We start from the raw sequence: 19787 nt of genomic DNA, 5'->3' as shown, positions 1-19787 counted from the left end.
GCAGAAGTGTATTGAGCAGCATATTCCCTTGTATCGTCTTTGTGGTCTTAACTAAGGCTTTTGACACCGTGAACCACGAGTCCTTGTGAAAGATTCTCGGAAAGCTCGGATGCCCTCCCATTATTGTCAACATGATAAAAGGGCTGCATCGCAATGTGAAAGCATGTGTTCCCTTCAACAGATCTCTTTCAGATGAAATTGCAGTTGATAATGGCATAAAACAGAGTGATATCTTAGCACCAACCCTATTCTCCATCTGCTTCACTGTTGTACTTGCTGAAGTAGTTCAGCAGGTAATTCCATCATTCCCAGGTACTTTTCTGGAATTCATCAACTTTACAGTGGCCATTATTTCATCATTTGTGGGTGGATCATCAAGCTGGTGGATGATAGGTGCTTGTGCAAGTTTCTCAACAACAGCAGGATTGACTACAGACTCGCGATTTAAGACATCACTGAAGTGTTGTCTTCATCTCACCTTGATTTCGTCTGGCTTACGCAGCAGCACATTTCCAGTCTTCACACGAAGAGGTGCAAGCACTGATGGTGGGCCATAGACTGCACGCAGTGAATGGTACAAAGACTTCGAGTCCCGTTTGTTAGCAGATGCCTGTATTTCATGAGGTTTATCCCACCACCATGTATCCTTCGCTGTTCTCAGCTCTCGTTGGACCTTGGCCTTGCATTCCTTAAAATCCTTCTCAAGCTTATCCCGTTCACACTCTGGCGCATGACAAGACAAAAGCTCATCATACGCCACTTTCTTTTCTTCAAGTAACCCTAATACTAACCCAATGTTTGCTTGGAACCAGTCCTCTTGTTTCCTTTTAACAAATCCTAACACTGAAGAACCGGCATCATAGAGCTGTTTGCTAAAACTCGCACATACGTCATCCTTGTTTAGGTTAATTGATCGCACTGCTTCTTGGTATTCTATGAGCTTCCCAGGGATCTTTAGTTTGGATATGTCGATGTGCTTAAGTGACTTTGCACAACGACACCTTTGGATCTTATGGACTGTGATAGCCATACAGGCATGCATGAGTCTGTGGTCTGTCCAGCATTCAGCCCCTCGCATGCATCGAGTAGATGTTACATCACATATGTCTTTTCTGCGAACAATCATGTAGTTGAGAACATTTCCAAGTAGCTTTATATTTGTCTTTCTGCCCGAACCAAGTATTGGTTATCACTAAATCAAACTCCTGGCAAAGCTGCAAAAAGAGTAGGCCATTTGCATTATACTGTACATTCCCATTCCATGTCTACCTATGCTACTCCAAAGTTCATGGTCACGTCCAACACGGGCATTAAAGTCCCCCAGAAGTGCAAGTTTGTCATTCTTATCAACATTTCTCAGAACTGTTCTCAGATCATCATAAAAGGTGTTTATTTCATCCTGGGGACTAACTAGAGTCGGTGCGTATACACTGACGACTGTCATGAATTGTTTTGACTTAACTTGCAACCTCAGAGTCATTATACAGTCAGAAAAACCATATGGAAGGTCCGCAAGATGACTCTAAAGGCCAATTCGAGCACGAAAGTATCAACCACATGTTGTGATTTATTTATTTGTGTGTGTATATATATGTATATATATATATATATATATATATATATATATATATATATTTTTTTTTTTTTCTTCTGCATTTTATAAAACTGTATACTTCTGCACATACATCCACCTCCCTCGCATACATGACATGGAGATTATTCCATACGACTTTGAACCAACTGGAAGAGTTGGAAAGACGACAGGATAAGGACTAGTCCGTCGTGCTGGTATTTACGCCACTACTGTCACACAATTGATGTTCGTCCGTCGCCGATGTGAAGATGACCATTACATCGGAGTACTTGATTAGGTTCTGTGTCTGAAGATGACTAAGGCCAATTCGAGCACGAAAGTATCGACCACATGTTGGGCACAAATGTTCTGTAATGGCTAATGAGGTGCCTGCTGCCTTCGTCTTATGGACTTCACATTTCCTCCTACACTCTGCCAAGCGTGACGACGGAAATGAATTTTAATGGAAATTAAAACGTGCCAGGTCAGGCAGCTGGTGGGTTTTCAAAATAATAAATACATACATGTATTTTTGTGATAAATACATATTATACTGAGTGTATTTCCCACATAATCTTCACTAAGGTTTCGGACAGCACTACAAAATGGCATCCCCACTGTATAGTGCCCTGTATAGTGAATAGGGAACGATTTCAGACACAGGGAAAACTTTTGGCTTGATTACGTCAGCATTCAAAGGAGGGCGCGCATGCCTTTTGACAACACTGGCAGATGTTGGTCACTTTGATTTCCGCTGTACGTTTTACTTCCGTCCTATGAAGTCTCACACAGGTCTCTGCGAATCTCGTTTACGGCCATTGTTTTGACATATGGACTGATATATTACATAGCATATTTCAAACACTCATAACTTGCTATAGCAGTGACAAAATAGCTGTCAGAAATGCATTCCTACATTTTATAAAATGAGAAATAGAATTTTGATAAATTTGCTTTCAGTTCTCCTTTAAAACTACAGGGCACATTTTACAAATACCATGCAACTATCTGAGAAAATTATGACTAAACTAGAATTAGACTAAAATTAAAATTGAGTTCCACTAATTAAATCTTTATGAAAAAAAAGATTAAAATGTAACTGCAATTTTCAGTACACAACTAAGACTAAAAGTAAATTTAAAATTATTTAAATTAAAAGTGAACACTGCTACACTGAACTAAACCAACATTAGCTCCCAAACACTTATGGCAAATAAATATTACTTGTACAAATCCAAAATATTTTATATAAAACCCATTTAGTGACAGAACTGACTTTAAAGTTGCGCATTTTTGTAACTTTCTGTTTAGAGACCAAAAAACAAGGGATGGATATTTATCAGAGAGGTCTGATTCACAGCACAGCTTTGCCATGTCAGACATAAAGCCTTTCATGATGAACCTTTCCTTTGCCTAAATTCTGATAAAGCTTTGCCTGCATTTTTCTAGTTACTAAATTCATCTTGGAGCTCGTCAGCTGTTTTGTGAATCTTAAGATACAGTCGAGAACCTTTTACTTCAGCCTTCATGAGGCTTAATATAATATTGGCATCAGCCATTGTTCTCGTTTCTGTATACCTCATTTAAAGCAATAGATTGATTTAGTGAAGAAAAATGTAAATGTGGTATTTTTCTACAGGTATACAGGAGCATGCAGTGTGAACAATACATCGATACCAAAAGAGAGATGGATGTGAATTGGATGAGGTGAGGAATGCACCAGTTGTTGGGTCGTTTTAGTGATTTGATTTTACAGCTCCTCATTTGTTGGAAGAACTTTATCTTCATGTCACTGATATCTCTGCCTTGCTTTCTCCAAGTCTGTGACTGTGATCTGATTTTTACCTTTTCTGGAATGTTGCCTCACTCTTTTAGGTATGTGAATTGTGCCCGTAATGAAGAAGAACAGAATCTTGTGGCATTTCGGTATCGAGGGGGAATTCTGTATCGTTGCTGTCGACCCATTAACCCAGGACATGAGCTCTTGGTGTGGTATGAAGAGGAGTACACCAAAGAACTCAGTCCTGCACCTACAGGAACAACCAGACAGCAAGGTGTTACTTTTGTCTAAGAGGTTATTTTCTGTATCATCTAGTGACACATTTCTGAGTCGAACAGTGTTTCTGGGATGAAAGCTGTTGTACAGTGCAGTCTACAATAACCAGAGCACACTCCCAGAGAACTCATTTTGGCCTGTTCCATCAACCAGGTAGGTCTTCTCTATCATGTGACAATGACCAACCAGAGAGGGTGAAGTCTGTTGGCTTCCTTTGTGACATGTGAAGTCAGCCCACTGCATATCTTATTGCGAAACTGACTGTATAGTAAACCACAAAATACTGTTGCAGTTTTATTCATCATGCACAATTTAACCAGAAGTAGTGTAAAATGCATGCCCTGTGGATCCCGAGTGGCACAGCAGGAAAGTGTTGTCCCCATCATCCTCCCCGTCATCCAGATATTGCCACTTTTGAATCTTGATGATGTCACAGTCATCTGTGGTTGGGCGCTTAAGAGAGCAAAATTGTCTGGGCTCTCTGGGAGGGAGAGATGGCATGCTCTCTCTTCCCTGCTCGGTCGATTACACTAGCCGGTCATGGGTGTGTGTGAGCACTGCAGTGGAAAAGCGTAATAACTCCAGTGTTTCCCCTAGAAAATGTTTGAAGGTGCGGTGGTAAGACCTGCGCTCAGACGTCCCACCCCAGTACGAGGATAAAAACGGCCAACAGCACAGAAGGCTATACATAGATTAATCCATCGGTCATGACTTTGGCCCACAACATGCCAGCACATAACTGCGCAGAATAAAATGCTAAAACAGCCAACAGTACACAACAAAAGCACCTCAGTAGTAGGCTAACTCAACTTAAACAACTTGCTTGTATCAGTACCAATGCAGTATAGAAACATTGAAAACAGAGGAAGCAGTGCACTCGGCGGTGCTAATAGAAGTAACCAATGACTTGCGCTTAAAACTTCCTAAAGGCCTGCCTGTGTCTGTCATTGGCCTGCACGAACTCCTTTGCGACGGCTGTCATGTCAGTTTGTTCCAGGATGTCACGGTGAATCTGGCAGTTCATCAAGTCATTCAGTCTCTTTTGTGTCATTGTGGATCGGAGGTATGATTTCAGTCGACGAAGTGTGGAAAACGAACGCTCTGCTGATGCCGAGGGCACGAAGGCCAAAAGCCAGGGCACCGAGGCCATAAAATAAAACAATGATTTTAAGTTCATGTCTATAATGAATTTAATTTAAGGACTAATGACTCTTCTGAGGAAGATTGGAGTCCCGGTCAAAACTATCAAGCAGGTAAAGAAACATCTACAATATTATGTCTGAAGATAAGAAAATATTGAACACATCTAAACTTATCAATCCATCACTCACTTCAAAAATTGTAAAACTTATTCAACCTATATCCTCCCATAATTTTTGTTCAGTTGATACCAAATGTGCAAGAGCATCTTCAGACTGTACTACTACGCAGATTTTTGATTCATCAAAATTGAGCCTGGAGTTCATCAAAATGTTTGACTGTAAATGGAACATATACTAGCATGCAGGCTACTGATTAACCCATAAGAGCCCAGACCCATTTCTCAATCAAGGAAAATTATTGAGGAAATAAAATGAACTAAATAGACGACAAAGAAAACATTTCTGACCTTTTATTTTTTAAAATAGCACTTTCATGTCTCAAGATCTGAAATATTAAATTGCAAATTTGCAGAACACTGCAACACTATTACACTGTTAACCCCAAAGTTCATTCTGTGCAAACAGTTTGAGTAAATACCACCTTTAAAGATTAGTTTTATTGCATTACTTAAACAGTGTGAGTAATGAAGAGTATATGAGACAGTCATTGGGTTACTCATTTTTGTAATTTAAACAAAATAAACTATCATGTTTTACCTCAGGCCACAATGCTGCCCTGCTGTGATTGGCTCAAAACTCAAGACAAGTTGAACTGACGGCTACAGAGGAAGTTGCGCCATTTTCTAATTTACACAGAGCAATTTAACGTCTTTGCACTTTTGACAGCAAGCTAATTAGCATGTTAGCGGCTACAGTCGGTACTCGGCACGTTAAAAGTGGGTCAACGTTGTAACGACATAACGCTACTGTACAAGCAATGCTTATTTAACAGTAACAAACTTAAGCCCTATATGCTGAAATTCCTCTCTTATTCGTTCGTTAATTTATCACACAGTCTTACCTCAGTCAACTTCTTCCCTCCTTCTGTGAAAATTCAATGTCTCAGACACAGACACAAGTGGGCGGGGGATGCGTTTGATTAAGTCTTCTGATTGGCTGGTGATAGATTGGTGGGCAGGGGATGCGTTTGATTAAGTCTCCTGATTGGCTGGTGATAGATTGGTGGGCAGGGGATGCTTTTGATTAAGTCTCCTGATTGGCTGGTGATAGATTGGTGGGCAGGGGATGCGTTTGATTAAGTCTCCTGATTGGCTGGTGATAGATTGGTGGGCAGGGGATGCGTTTGATTAAGTCTCCTGATTGGCTGGTGATAGATTGGTGTCATTATAGCGCATCGGAGCGGTTCATGCCAGGCTCAAGTCCGCTCAACGTCAAAAAATATTGGTTTAGCCTATTTTTAAAATAATTTTCAAAAATAATTTTCAAAAAGTTAACCGGGCCACGGCCCCCCTTCAGGAATTCCTGAAGGTGCGGCGGCAAAAATCAAGGTGCGGCGGCCCGCCGCAGCCAATTGTACATAGCAGAAACACTGAATTCAACACCTCGAGACTGTTAGGAAAAAGCAGACAGAAATATGAGTTTATTATACTCTTGCGAGAGCTGGCTTCTCCACAAAGAAAATCACAAAGTGTTTCACCCAGAGAATCGCCCTCTTGATATTATGCGCACTCTTTATACAGCTTAACATGACTAACATATCAGATGTTCCCTTTTTTAATCTCCTTTCACAGTAAGGGGCATATTTTCTGCTATCTTGCATATACACATGCTTCAGATAACCTTGCAGAATAGAATAATGTGTCACAAAAACATTCTTTATCTTAAATGAACATGAGAGACAATGTCTCTGAAGCTTACCTTTCTAAAGATCACTGCTCTCTAAAATTATCAATTCTCTAAAAATTATATTTTCCTCTACAGCACATTAATAGGACATGAGTGGATTGGGCTTTCCTCTGAGTGTGCTTTGCCACCCCCTGACATTGCATGAAAGATAATAAAAGCTGCATCATAAAAGATGCGGTCAACTGATGTTACTTGTCTCGGAGGAAGCACGTGATAGCCGTCCCTGGTTGGTAGCTGTTATGTGATATTGGAGAGCAGTCTGATGGGTGGGAATTGGCCATGACTAAATTAAGGAGAAACCATGAGGGGGACACGCATTGTAATACCTTCAGTGCAATACAGCCAGCTGGCTGGAGAGAAGTTAGTTGAACACACACATACAGCGTGTCTCAACCAAGCAAAGTTGTTAATTGGCAAATGCAGATGTTAGTCAAAACCATCAACCATTGTGCAAGTCAATTGGAACACATTTGCTTTATTTCAGCAGTATATGTGGTGATGGTTATATTATCAAGCAATTTAACAAGCAAGAACATTTTTAGTATTTTTATGGAATTCAATAATTCCACAAGTCATGCTATGGAGAAGAAATCTTTTTAATTATGTTTATTTTTAACTCCTTAAAGCAGATATGCAGAACCTTTATTTTTAAATAAGTTTCTGAGTGGATAATATCTCCATCCTTGACTCTTGTGTGCTGCATAAATGGGAATAAAAAAATATATTTTTGAGAGTTAAAATCGACCGCACAGTTGGCATTTGAGCTGCCCCGCTGAGCCAGCCAGCCCTGAGCACGTGACGTCACAGCAGGAACCGGTTTTAAGGCCGAGGCCTTTTATAGCTATAGACCAAAGTCATATAAATAAACATTTATGGTGAAAGTAAGAAATACCGTTACTGACTTGCTCAACTAAGACTGATTTGACTTCATTCATTGTGGGTTGACTCTCATTAAAACAGGATGGGTGTTATAACTTATGCAACATACATGTACATGCATGCATTTTCACTGATAAAATGTAAAAGGCTCATTAAATAATCAGATGAACTGAGACAATCACATTCTGAAGCAAATTAAATAATCTTGTACCTGTAACTTAAGCACACAATACATGTTACATGTATTAATCTAAATGCAGGTAAACAACGTGTTGTTTTTGTTGTTTTTTTATCCAAATGAGAGTCAGAGCTTACCCGTCTATGTTCTCACTTCTTGAAGGCCGATCGTTTTGAAACAACCTGACTTTTTCAGTTGTTCGTTCAATTCTCTGTTCATTCACTTCTTCCACATAAGGTCGAGATGGCAGCAATATCCAGTTTAGAAATAAGACGACTGCGCCACTCTTTCTCCATTCTCTCCATTACTGAGTACTCCGCCATTACTGCTCGGCTCAGGCGATTACTAAAACCCGGGATGGAACGGGATGTCACCGGTTTTAGCAACAACCACGGGGAGGTCAGTGCCCGAGCGATATGTCCCGTTCCGTCCCAGGTTTTAGCAACAACCCTCAGCTCACGCTACACGAGGACTGGTGCAACTGAACTCACTTTTTTAAAAAAATAAAATACTTTGCTTTTCTTATTTTATTTTTCTTTAATTGTTGGGACTGCACCCTCTTTCAATACGGACTTCTAGCCAACGCTTCTCAACAGATCAGAGGTCTCGTACCAGTCTTCAGTAAAATGTGCAGAGCAAAGGAGAGACCACTTCATAGCCGCCCAATGTGTCCGTGAAGTTCTCGCAAAACGCGTCCAAATCTTTGCAGTTTGAACATTCTTGGGCCATGAATGCAACATAAATCCACCTTCTGTTGTGTTGCTGGACCAGCCAAATACACATCTACGTAGCATGGTGATAAATTAGCTCAAAATGGAGGATCGGAGTTGAAGTCAGCTCTGTGTTTTAGTTTAGTGGAAATGGTGATGAGACCGATAGACTTCCTGTTGTGACGTTACAGACATCAAGGTCATTCACTCAGACCGCTACCTATATGAATCATTTTAATCGTAAAAATTACTATATTAGATTTATTGCTAGCGCTTAAAACTATTCCTGTGCTATTCTTGAGGTCTCAAGGCATTTATAAACGAAAGTGAGGCCATGGTTCTGCGTATATGCTTTAAACTCTTGCAACTGAAGAACTTCAGCATGTTAAGGGACAAGTAGCATCCAATGAATGAATAACTAAACACATGGATATTTGGTTTGCTTTATGACTACAAACCACACCATGACATTCTTCAAACACTGCATTAAGGAAATTCCTATATTGCTGCAGACCTACTTGAACGCCATCTGAACCTTTGCAGTGTGTCCCTTTTTTATATGCTGACATTTATTTTTAAATTGAATGACTATTCTTATATGTCTTAATTTCTGGATGTTGGCTTGCTTTCATCAATTACATTAATATGAATCCACTGGGTTTCACAAAATCACATAACATTTAATTTCATTAAATTTGTGTGTAACTCAAATTAATAAGTGTTTTAAACTTGACAACCTAATCCATATTTAAAATTCATATGAAAAAATACAGATTTGCTGTTGTAAATGCTACTAGAAACTATTTGCAAATAAATCTATTCATACCCAGCTTGATAAATAAGGCCCACTGTTGTATCTTTCAGAACCTTGAATGCTAGGGCTGAGTTTCCTTTTCAATCCTGGAGGTGATGTAAATAAAGCTAGGCATGCCATTACCTAGACTTTACATTCAATCAAGCAGAAACCAACAACTCCCCCTTGGTTGCTCAGACCCACGGGGCTATAGCCAGTGCTGTGCATAGCTGCTGTTCCAGCACCCTTATTGAATCTACCAGTATTCCTAGTTAGAGGCTGCTATATATTAGTCCTTGTTGCATCTGACCAGGTGGGTGGAGCACAGAAGCACAGCAGGCTAGAACTCAGTTCACAAAAACTTTTTATTCTTAGCTTTTCAGCTTTCCACACTCTCCCAGCCACACACACACACACACACACACACACACACACACACGTGTTCTGGTTGGGGAGAGAGCTCCCTTTCTCTGCTCTCTCTCTCTCCTTTTAAAGGGCGTGGTCACTGGGGAAGACACAAACACAGGTTAATTCCCATCAGGTGCAATGATTCCACCACTGACCTTCCCTGACTCCACCCTCCATTCACAGACCGACGCTTGGCCATGCCCCCGCTGCCACATACCCCCACCGCCCGACTCAGGCCTGGGAGCCATCTGGCCTCTGTCCAACGCATCCATCTGCAACATAAAGGGGAGAGAAAAGTCAGGGGAGTGTAACAGTGGCCCCCCACACATTGCAGCCTTTACCTCAGAGAAAGCCCGCTGGCATTGCTCCATCCACTGGACCGGATCTGGTGTTCCCTTTTTAGTGAGATCAGTCAGCGGGCTGGTGACGTCCGAATAATTAGGTATAAACCTACGATAGTAGCCAGCCAGCCCCAGGAACTGTCTCACCCCGTTTTTGGTCTTGGGCCTCGGTAGAGCCCTGCACTCCCGCGGGAGTTCCGCGGTACTCGTGGGACCCGCCGCAAAGCAGTGTGGCACGGGACAAATTTTGAAAGCTCATTGCGGGCGCGGGCGGGACCGGAAGTGTACATATGCGGGCGGGAGTGCAGATAAGCTGCAGTCCCACTAACTAAAAACGTGTTTGAAATAAAATTTATAAATTATTAATTTATGTCTATCATATATCATTTGTGCTGGATATTTTATTTGGCATTGATTAAAAACATTTTAAGATACCTAAAATTGCAGAGAGAGTTAGATTGCCAGATTGAGTGAGGAATAGCATCTTAAATTTGCCATTGATCACCCTAATGGGCAATCCTTTGATCACTCTAATGACTCGCCATTCACACCCAGCTAGCAAGAGAACCATGAGTGAAGTGATTTACTGCTTGAGTTAGTCTACAACTCTAATCAGAGAGACAGGTTACACAGTGACGGTAGGCTTGACTCAATGCTATCCCAGAAATCCTTCCTGTAATATGCAAATTTGACTGTCCAATCAGAGGCGGCCAAATTTGCATATTACAGGAAGGATTTCTGGGATAGCATTGAGTCAAGCCTACCGTCACTGTGTAACCTGTCTCTCTGATTAGAGTTGTTCACTCATAGTTCTCTTGCTAGCTCTGCTTTGCAATAAAAAAAACATTAGCACAAAGCAAGCCCATTCACTTTTTTTATGCTGATCAGAGAATTACAATGGTTTCTCATGTGACAAAAATGTGCGATTCGCTATTAAATATTTTAATCGCTTGACAGCACTAATTATTATTATTATTATTATTATTATTATTAGAGACACTACATGTTGAATTCAGAAACAAGGTAAATAATAACAAACGTGAACATGAGCTGTAGATATTTATGCTCAAATCCACTCAAAGTAGGGGGCGGGGCACCATCATGCTGTGTCAAGACAAGAACTTTCCTGAGAAATAACGCAAACGTCTGCATCATGCGGGATTTGCGGGCGGGAGCGGGACTGAAAATCATAGTTCTTTGTGGGCGCGGGCGGGAGCGGGACTGCACAATGCGGGCACTGGCGGGAGCGGGACTGAAAAATCCGACCCGCGCAGACTTCTAGGTCTCGGGCAGGCCGCAATCGCTGCTGTCTTATTAATTTGGGGATGCACCTGCCCATTGCCCAAGTGGAAACCCAGATACTGTACTTCCAATCGCACACTTCTTCAGGTTGGCTGTGAGACCCGCTTGCCTCAGCGACCTAAGGACTATTAGGTGTTCCAGGTGCCACGGCCAGCCATTACTGTAAATAATAATGTTGTCCAAGTGTAACCCCCTTTTTTTTTTTTGACAGGTGCTGATCACCCAGCACAGTAGGCTATAGGCTACTAAAGAGTTACCCTAAATCCCAATAAATAATGGCGCAACAGGGTCCTAAGTTCTCAGCGGTGGAGTGGTGAGCTGGCTGAGATTCCTGATACCATAAGGGTACAAGTATGAGTAGAGAGAGAGAATAATAAGCATGAATCTAATAAATGATAAATTTAACAGCGCGGTGCCTCCACTGCGAAAATACTACACTTACCTTTGAAGCTAGTGTATGGTGTATTTCCTCAGACTTTAAAATAACAGTAGCATGAGTGAAAGAACTAATAGCTAGTCTGCAGTGCGCATGTCAGAATGTTCAAATATAAAGAACCAAATGAGCAGCCAATACACCCAAGATATAATTAAATAATAATGATTATATTTATTAATAAGCAATAATAATAATAATAGCAATAATAATAGCAATAATAATAATAATAATAATAATAATAATAGTATTTGACAATAAATGCTCCCAAAGAAGCATGCAATGTAATCACCAAGAAAATAGTAACACCGGCACAAGAAGAGCGGAAACAATTAGCCTACATAATAGAGGTGTTACAGATAGCACATCAACAGTGTGTATACCAGCAGTACATAGTAAGAAAATAAAATTGGGTAAAGTATCAAAAGAAAAGAAGTGGACAAGAAAAAAACGCGCGCGCAGTTGGGGCCCGTTGGTGCACAGGTGGCAGCTCTCTGAACTGCAGGCAGAACAGCAACCGCTGCAATGCCCTTCTAAAACGCTGGCTATCCAGGCGAGACCAGAGGAACGCATGTGTGTGTGTCAGTGTAAGTGTGGGTTCGCGTTACTCACAATCCACCGGTCAAACCAGACGGATCAGGTTACAGATGTCGGTACAGTCACGCAGCAGATGCTCCTGAGCAGAGGGCTAGCTATTGCTGTGGGTTAGCTCGCTCGAATAAGATGCTGCTCACCCCAAACCCCTCGGTAGCTGGCTGGGTCCCAGACCCGACACAGTGAGTTCCCGGGACTGACGAAAGCGCTCCGGTGGGCACAGCACGGAGGGCAGATGTGTCCGCAGAAAAAAAAACAGCAAGATCACTCACTGGAGTGACACCGGAGTTTATGGCCACAAGCAGACCAAACTATAAAAAGACTGTCTGCAAAATAAGTGCTGAAATAGAGCTCACAAACAACGCGATCTCTCTCTGCTCGGCAGCAGGCGGGAACTCCGTGAGCTTCTCCCTCGCGAAGTGATGAAACATCTCAAAAAGCCCGCGAACTCGCGGGCATTAAACATATACCAATTACCATTGGCTGACATCAAAATTCAAATAAAACTACAACGAGCAAATAAGTCTGATTGGTCCGAATGCACAGAACGTCACAACACATCAGAACAGTGAAAATATTCCAAACCACAAGGCATTATGGTAAATGGAGTTAATTACACAGAAAATAGGGCAATCCAATATAGAGTATAAAATACAGTGTTATTTTAGAGGACCTTACACTCTCCCCCCACCAACAAACAGCATGCCCCCATGCTGGGTTACATATATTATAAGGTGAACAGGAAAAATAGGTAAGAAAACAAATAAGCAAAACAAAACAAAGACCCAAAACAAACATGGCCTATTGCTTAAAAACTAGCTATGGGTATAAAGGCAGGTGAAGTGCATGGCATAAGGAATGGCCGGTCTGTGCATGTACTGCAAAGAGCCTGCGGATTACACCACCAGGCATGAGAAACTTTATACCGTGCAGGGAATGGCTCGGCAAGTGCAAAGTGTGATGCTACAACATTCCTGCTCTGCACTCCTAGCTTGCCATAAGTCAAGCGGTCAGTAGGCTTCCTATCCCTATGTGACCTACGTACTAAGGGAAGAACGGAGTCTGTGGGAGCTGCAGAATAAACTACAGAGTGAACATCAGGACAACTAACATCCTGGTCTGTGGCTACTAAATCCTTCACTACCTCAGGAGACCTATGTGGAGAGGTAAGGAGTGCAGGGTTGAGTGGAGTTATCACATCTCTAGGTGTGGGCACTAACCTAGGGCTTCTAACTGTGGTGGAGACACACGGCGCAGTAGAATCTGGTACAGGCTGGGCATTATGCGTGTCAGCAGTCAGAGGAGCATGTTGCACTGCATCCTCAGCATAACAACCATATTCCGAATCAGAATCAGAAGTGCTAGACTGTGCATGTACCACAGGAGGCAACACCTCAGAGACACCAGTCCTACGATTTTCCCTAGCCCTTCTGTGTTTCACAGCTCTTGGGCCCACGGCTGGAGTGGTGGCGACCCCTGGACCTAGTCTTACCTCCTGTCCTAAAGGCAAGATATGGTTACGGTGCATCACCTTGACTGGTCCATTACCATCAACAGGCGTCAACCTGTACACAGGGAGGTCAGAAAGCTGACCATCAACACTGTAAAGACATGAGCTCCATCTATCCGCTAGCTTCTGCTTCCCTTTCAGACCCAAGTTTCTAATCAAAACCCGATCCCCAGGACTCAGGCTATGATAGCGAACTTTCTGGTCATACCTCTCCTTGTTGCTCTGATTCATCCTATCCGCAGAGGCACATGCCAGCTGGTAAGCAGCTTGCAACTCCTCTTTCATCTTTGCCACATACTTTAAATGTGATGCAAATGACGTGTCATCAGATGAAACACCAAAGCAAACATCAACAGGGAGGCGAGCCTCCCGACCAAACATCAAGAAATAGGGTGAGTACCCGGTAGCCTCATTAGGAGAGCAATTATACGCATGCACCAAATGTGCTATATGCTGACTCCACTTTGACTTTTGATGTGACTCTAGGGTGCCCAACATGTCTAACAAAGTCCTATTGAACCTCTCAGGTTGTGGGTCACCCTGGGGGTGGTAAGGAGACGTCCTCGACTTTTTCACACCCAACATTGTCAACATCTCAGTCACCAGTCTACTCTCGAAATCCCTACCCTGGTCGGAGTGGATACGGGTGGGCAAGCCATAATGAATAAAATATCTCTCCCAGAGAGTCCTTGCCACTGTGACAGCTGTCTGGTCCTTAGTAGGAAAGGCTTGTGCATAACGCGTGAAATGGTCAGTGACGACCAACACATTGCAAACATTTCGAGAGTCAGGCTCAATCGAAAGAAAATCTATGCACACCAAATCCATGGGTCCAGAACTCTGTATGTGGGAAAGAGGAGCAGCCCTCTGAGGCAACGTTTTCCACTTGATGCAGCGCTCACATGTCTTACAGTATTTCTCTGCATCAAGCTTCATACGAGGCCAGTAAAACCTGTCCCGAACCAGACTATACGACTTGTCAAACCCCAAGTGGCCACTATCGTCATGCAGCAGCTTAAAAACCAGACCATGGAATTGCTTAGGGAGCACCAGTTGTCTCACACACTGACCACCCTGCTTAACAGTCCTGTATAGCAGTCCCTTGTCAATAGACAGCTTTGCCCACTCCTTTTTCAGGATCTTAAAGTCAGGATGCCACGTCAGGATACTACTAGCAGGCTTCTTCAGACTTATAGCTTGCCAGACATCTCCTATAACTGGGTCGCTTTTCTGAGCTTCTTGAAGCTCACTAGAACTAAAAGTAGGCAACTGATCAGGTGCTACAGCAGCAACATGACAGAATGCTGTTGGAACAGCTGACTCATGGCTGCAAATCTGATCAGCAACCCGGGGGAATGGAGAACAACCAGCTCTCTGTGTGGCCACCACCTGACAAATAGCTCGCACTCCAGGGGCGGGAATCTCTTGCCACTCATCGTCAAGGGACAGACTGACGTGAGGGCGTCGCGACAGTGCGTCAGCATCCATGTTCTTCCGCCCAGGCCTGTACTTCAGGCTGAAGTCGTAAGTGGACAATGCCGACAACCAGCGATGACCAGTGGCATCCAATGTGGCAGACTTGGTTATATAAGTCAGGGGGTTGTTGTCCATCCTGACTTCAAAACTGGCTCCATAAAGGTAGTCATGCAGCCGATCCACAATAGCCCACTTCAAAGCTAAAAACTCCAGTTTGTGAGCTGGATAATTCCTCTCTGAAGGGGAAAGACTACGACTGATGAACGCCACAGGACGCAATCCTTCAACGTACTCTTGATAAAGGATACCACCTAGACCATCCAGGCTTGCATCCACATGCAAAACATATGGCTTTTGGGGGTCTGCAAAAGCTAGCACCGGGGCCTGAGTTAACCTTGACTTCAACTCCTGAAAAGCGGATTCGCACTGATCGCTCCATCTAGGACCAAAAGGTTCAGAGGGCCGGAAAGAAGGTTTCGAGTCAGCAGCCTGTGAACTCGAGCTCTTCTTCCGAGGCAGACAGCCCTGCAGCAACTCGTTCAGCGGTCGGCATAATGTGGAAAAACCCTTCACAAAACGACGGTAATATCCACAAAAACCCAAAAATGACCGTAGCTCAGTGACAGTCTGTGGTCGAGGCCATGAAACAACAGCCTCTATTTTGGAGGGGTCAGTGGCTATGCCATCCTGTGAAACTATGTGCCCCACATAGTTCACAGACGTCCTGCCAAACTGACACTTATCCAACGAAAGTTTGAGACCTTCATCTCTCAACCTGTCCAGAACCTTTAAGAGTCTCTCCTCATGCTCCTCCAAGGTGCTACCAAAGACAATCAGGTCATCTAAATACACCAGAACCTCCAGAAAATTCATGTCTCCGACTGTCCGCTCCATGACTCTCTGGAATGTGGCAGGGGCACCACAGATTCCCTGAGGCATACGCTCAAACTGATAGAAACCTAAAGGACAGATGAACGCTGTCTTTTCTTTATCAGCCTCGCTCATGGGAATCTGGTAGTAGCCACTTCTCAAGTCCAACACCGAGAACCACTTACTACCAGAGAGACAATGGAGGGCGTCTTCGATCCTGGGAACTGTGTACTGGTCAGGGATGGTCCGCTGGTTAAGCGTTCTATAATCAATACACATCCTGACTTTACCTGACTTCTTGCGCACTACAACAATGGGCGAAGCATACGGACTCCGAGACTCCGAAATGATGCCATGATTCTGGAGTTCCAGCAAATGCTGACGCACATCCTCTAGATCAGCAGGAGCTAAACGTCGAGATCGCTCCCGAAAAGGCCGCGAGTCATTTAACCTGATTTCATGCTGAGTGCTTTTTGAGCAGCCTACATCCCACTCGCTACAAGAAAACACTTCCTTCCTCTGCAACATCTTCTCGCAGAGGCAATGTTTTGCCTCCTCTGGCATAGAAGAAGTGCCAAAATCAAAAGAAGCAGAAGTAAGCTCACCAGCAGCTATGGGACTGCAAGTGGACGGAAACTGTGGCACCATCTCTACAGGGTATATGTGAGCGAGGGGACTACCTCTCTTCACAAGAACATCCCTGGAAGAAACATTCCTCACATTTACCGTAATACGACGGCAGGACACAGCAGAGACTGGATGGACTTCAGGCCGAACTTCAAGCTCAGGGACAGATGTATCATCAGCACTAAAAGGCTGGTCTACCAGGACTAAAGAGTCATTGAGTTCACCAGGAAACTTGGGCAGTCCTGAAAGCTGCAGCTCCTGCCCAGGCTTTAAAACAACAGGCTTAGGTTTCGTGAACCACACAGTACCGTGTTTATTCACATCCTCCGGTGATACACCTGTGTGCTTAATGGACTCAAAAACCTCTTTTATCACCGGGTGTATGGTCAGCGTGTTAAGAAACCCGTCACCTGCCTGTTCACGACAAGAGTGGAACAACTTCTTCACTAAGTGAGTGTTTGTGCCTACCAAAATGGCTATACCCTCTTTTGTCTGAGGGTCAGGACACACAAGAGCTAAAGTGTCCACCACCTGAGGCACACCAGTGACCGCTTCAGTGAACTCAAGCCTAAGAGGTAAATATCCATCATATGGGTATTTGTGAGAGCTCAAACCCCATATTTCCAGATTTTCCACTGGCTGCAGTGGCAAATGCTTCAAATATGCATTATAAAAGCTATGATACAAGATGGTGACCTGAGAACCACTATCAAGCAGAGCTTTAGCATAAATACCTTCTATCTGCACGGGCACCTCAGCCAAGGGCCCCACTAACCCAGACGGCAGTTGTGATTGGCTGACTTTGATTGGAGGTGAACAATGAGCGGAACGTGTTTTGTGTGATGGAGCTCTGTGCCGTTCCTTCACTGAGCTCCGGGGAAGTTTCCCTGCTGTGTGACCCTCTTAAGCAGCTTCTGATTCACTACCCTCAAGTTCTCAGGACGTGTGCACTCTCGCTTGGTGTGGCCGTCTTCTCCACACTTGTAACAAAAAATGGCAGGAACAGAAGAGGATGTCGTAGACTTCGGCAGGTTCGAAGAAACAGCCCTTGTGGGAACAGCTGGGGCTGTGGTTTCTGTGCTGTGGCTTACACCAAACTGTGAGACTTGAGGATTTTCAGGAGCCACGGTAGTAGCAGTCAAAAGTTTAGTTACTAAAGACGTCAGCTCCTTGACCTCTTTCCTCAGACTGTCAACCTCAGACGCCAGGGGAGTAACAGGCACATGAGGAAGAGCGACAGCAGCAGTCACAGGAACCTGGCAAAATGTAGATGAGGCCACAGAAACCTTTGCACTCTCCCTTGCACTTACCCAGTGCTCTTCCTCTCTCACATTTCGCATTAACTGGAAAAAAGAAGGCGGAGCTTGCAAAGTGTGCAGAAGTCGCACACGTAAAGCCACAATGTCAGTGGTGAGAGCACCCTTGAACAACTGCTCCAGACGTGCACGATTCAGGCCTGCAGCTTCAATCCCTCCTCTCAAAAGAGCACGGTGGAGAAGCTTGTCCAAGCGATACAAGAAAGCAGAAAGTTTCTCACCATCTTCTTGAAAAGTATGGCGAAACGATGCCATAAGGTCTGCCCCACTCTCAGTCGATCCATAAGTAGTGTCAAGAGCGGTTAAGTAATCCGTAGCAGTAGCAGATGGGCTACTGACTTTCAAAAACCTTACTATATCCGCAGCAGGCCCACGCAAACTCTCAACAATGCGCTGTCGCTTAGCAGCATCACTGCACTGCCACTCAGTAATCATCTGAGTAGCCTGCTCCATCCAGGCCTCATATTCTTCCTCGCCTGGGGGAACGGGCCGTAAACCGGAAAACAGCCTCAGTTTTCTATAGCCAGGCACATCAACAGATGCCTGGTTACAGCGATCAACGAGCTGGCCTATGGCATTCACAAGATCCATGCTGACATCAGGTTTAGGAGGCTGCGTGCCCAAAACAGCCTTCACATCACCCATAGACTTGCCTTCCTGCTGTAATAATGAAAATAGCTTGGCTTCGAATCCATCACTTCCAAGAACAGGACTAGCAGGCAGCAAACCACTCACTACATGAACAGCCCATGGACCTGCCTCACCTACAATTCCCACTTCAGGAGGGACAGAGCTCTGATCCAACTCAGCAGAGGTCTCGACTAAAATGGAACAGGTGCCTACCAGTCTTGTCGCCACGGCGACCGCGTATCCGGGTCCTACCCAGAACCTTAACTGTGCTGAGCACACGGCTAACCACATCATCAGTGGCCTCCAGTGGCACTCTGCTAAGTAAAATGGCATGACACAACTCCACATTCTCCTCACGGCTCCACTCAACAGCCTGACTAAGGTCCATGTTTAAAAAAAAAAAAACTGCCCAGCAAACAGCAATAACTAACACAACACAAACACGAAGCAAAACACAGCGATCTACTTGTTCTGGTAAACAGGAAAATCCCAGCGGTGCCTCCAAAATGTAACCCCCTTTTTTTTTTTTTTTTACAGGTGCTGATCACCCAGCACAGTAGGCTATAGGCTACTAAAGAGTTACCCTAAATCCCAATAAATAATGGCGCAACAGGGTCCTAAGTTCTCAGCGGTGGAGTGGTGAGCTGGCTGAGATTCCTGATACCATAAGGGTACAAGTATGAGTAGAGAGAGAGAATAATAAGCATGAATCTAATAAATGATAAATTTAACAGCGCGGTGCCTCCACTGCGAAAATACTACACTTACCTTTGAAGCTAGTGTATGGTGTATTTCCTCAGACTTTAAAATAACAGTAGCCTGAGTGAAAGAACTAATAGCTAGTCTGCAGTGCGCATGTCAGAATGTTCAAATATAAAGAACCAAATGAGCAGCCAATACACCCAAGATATAATTAAATAATAATGATTATATTTATTAATAAGCAATAATAATAATAATAGCAATAATAATAATAATAATAATAATAATAATAGTATTTGACAATAAATGCTCCCAAAGAAGCATGCAATGTAATCACCAAGAAAATAGTAACACCGGCACAAGAAGAGCGGAAACAATTAG

At 43.6% G+C, this 19787-nt stretch overlaps 1 protein-coding gene across 4 annotated transcripts in view; it reads left to right on the top strand.

Moving 5' to 3' along the window:
- The window catches only part of LOC132870989 (zinc finger protein 271-like), an 84249-nt gene that overhangs the window by 52071 nt on the left and 12391 nt on the right, over positions 1–19787 (top strand). For all 4 annotated transcript variants that reach the window (XM_060905074.1, XM_060905073.1, XM_060905076.1 and 1 more), the window contains 2 exons: positions 3213–3280; positions 3449–3627. In XM_060905074.1, coding sequence (XP_060761057.1) covers positions 3213–3280; positions 3449–3627 — 247 coding nt within the window. The remainder of the gene's footprint in view (positions 1–3212; positions 3281–3448; positions 3628–19787) is intronic.

This window comes from Neoarius graeffei, chromosome 22 (genome assembly GCF_027579695.1).
Source record: "Neoarius graeffei isolate fNeoGra1 chromosome 22, fNeoGra1.pri, whole genome shotgun sequence".
Lineage (NCBI taxonomy): Eukaryota > Metazoa > Chordata > Actinopteri > Siluriformes > Ariidae > Neoarius > Neoarius graeffei.
This window is presented reverse-complemented; position numbering and strand designations above follow the sequence as displayed.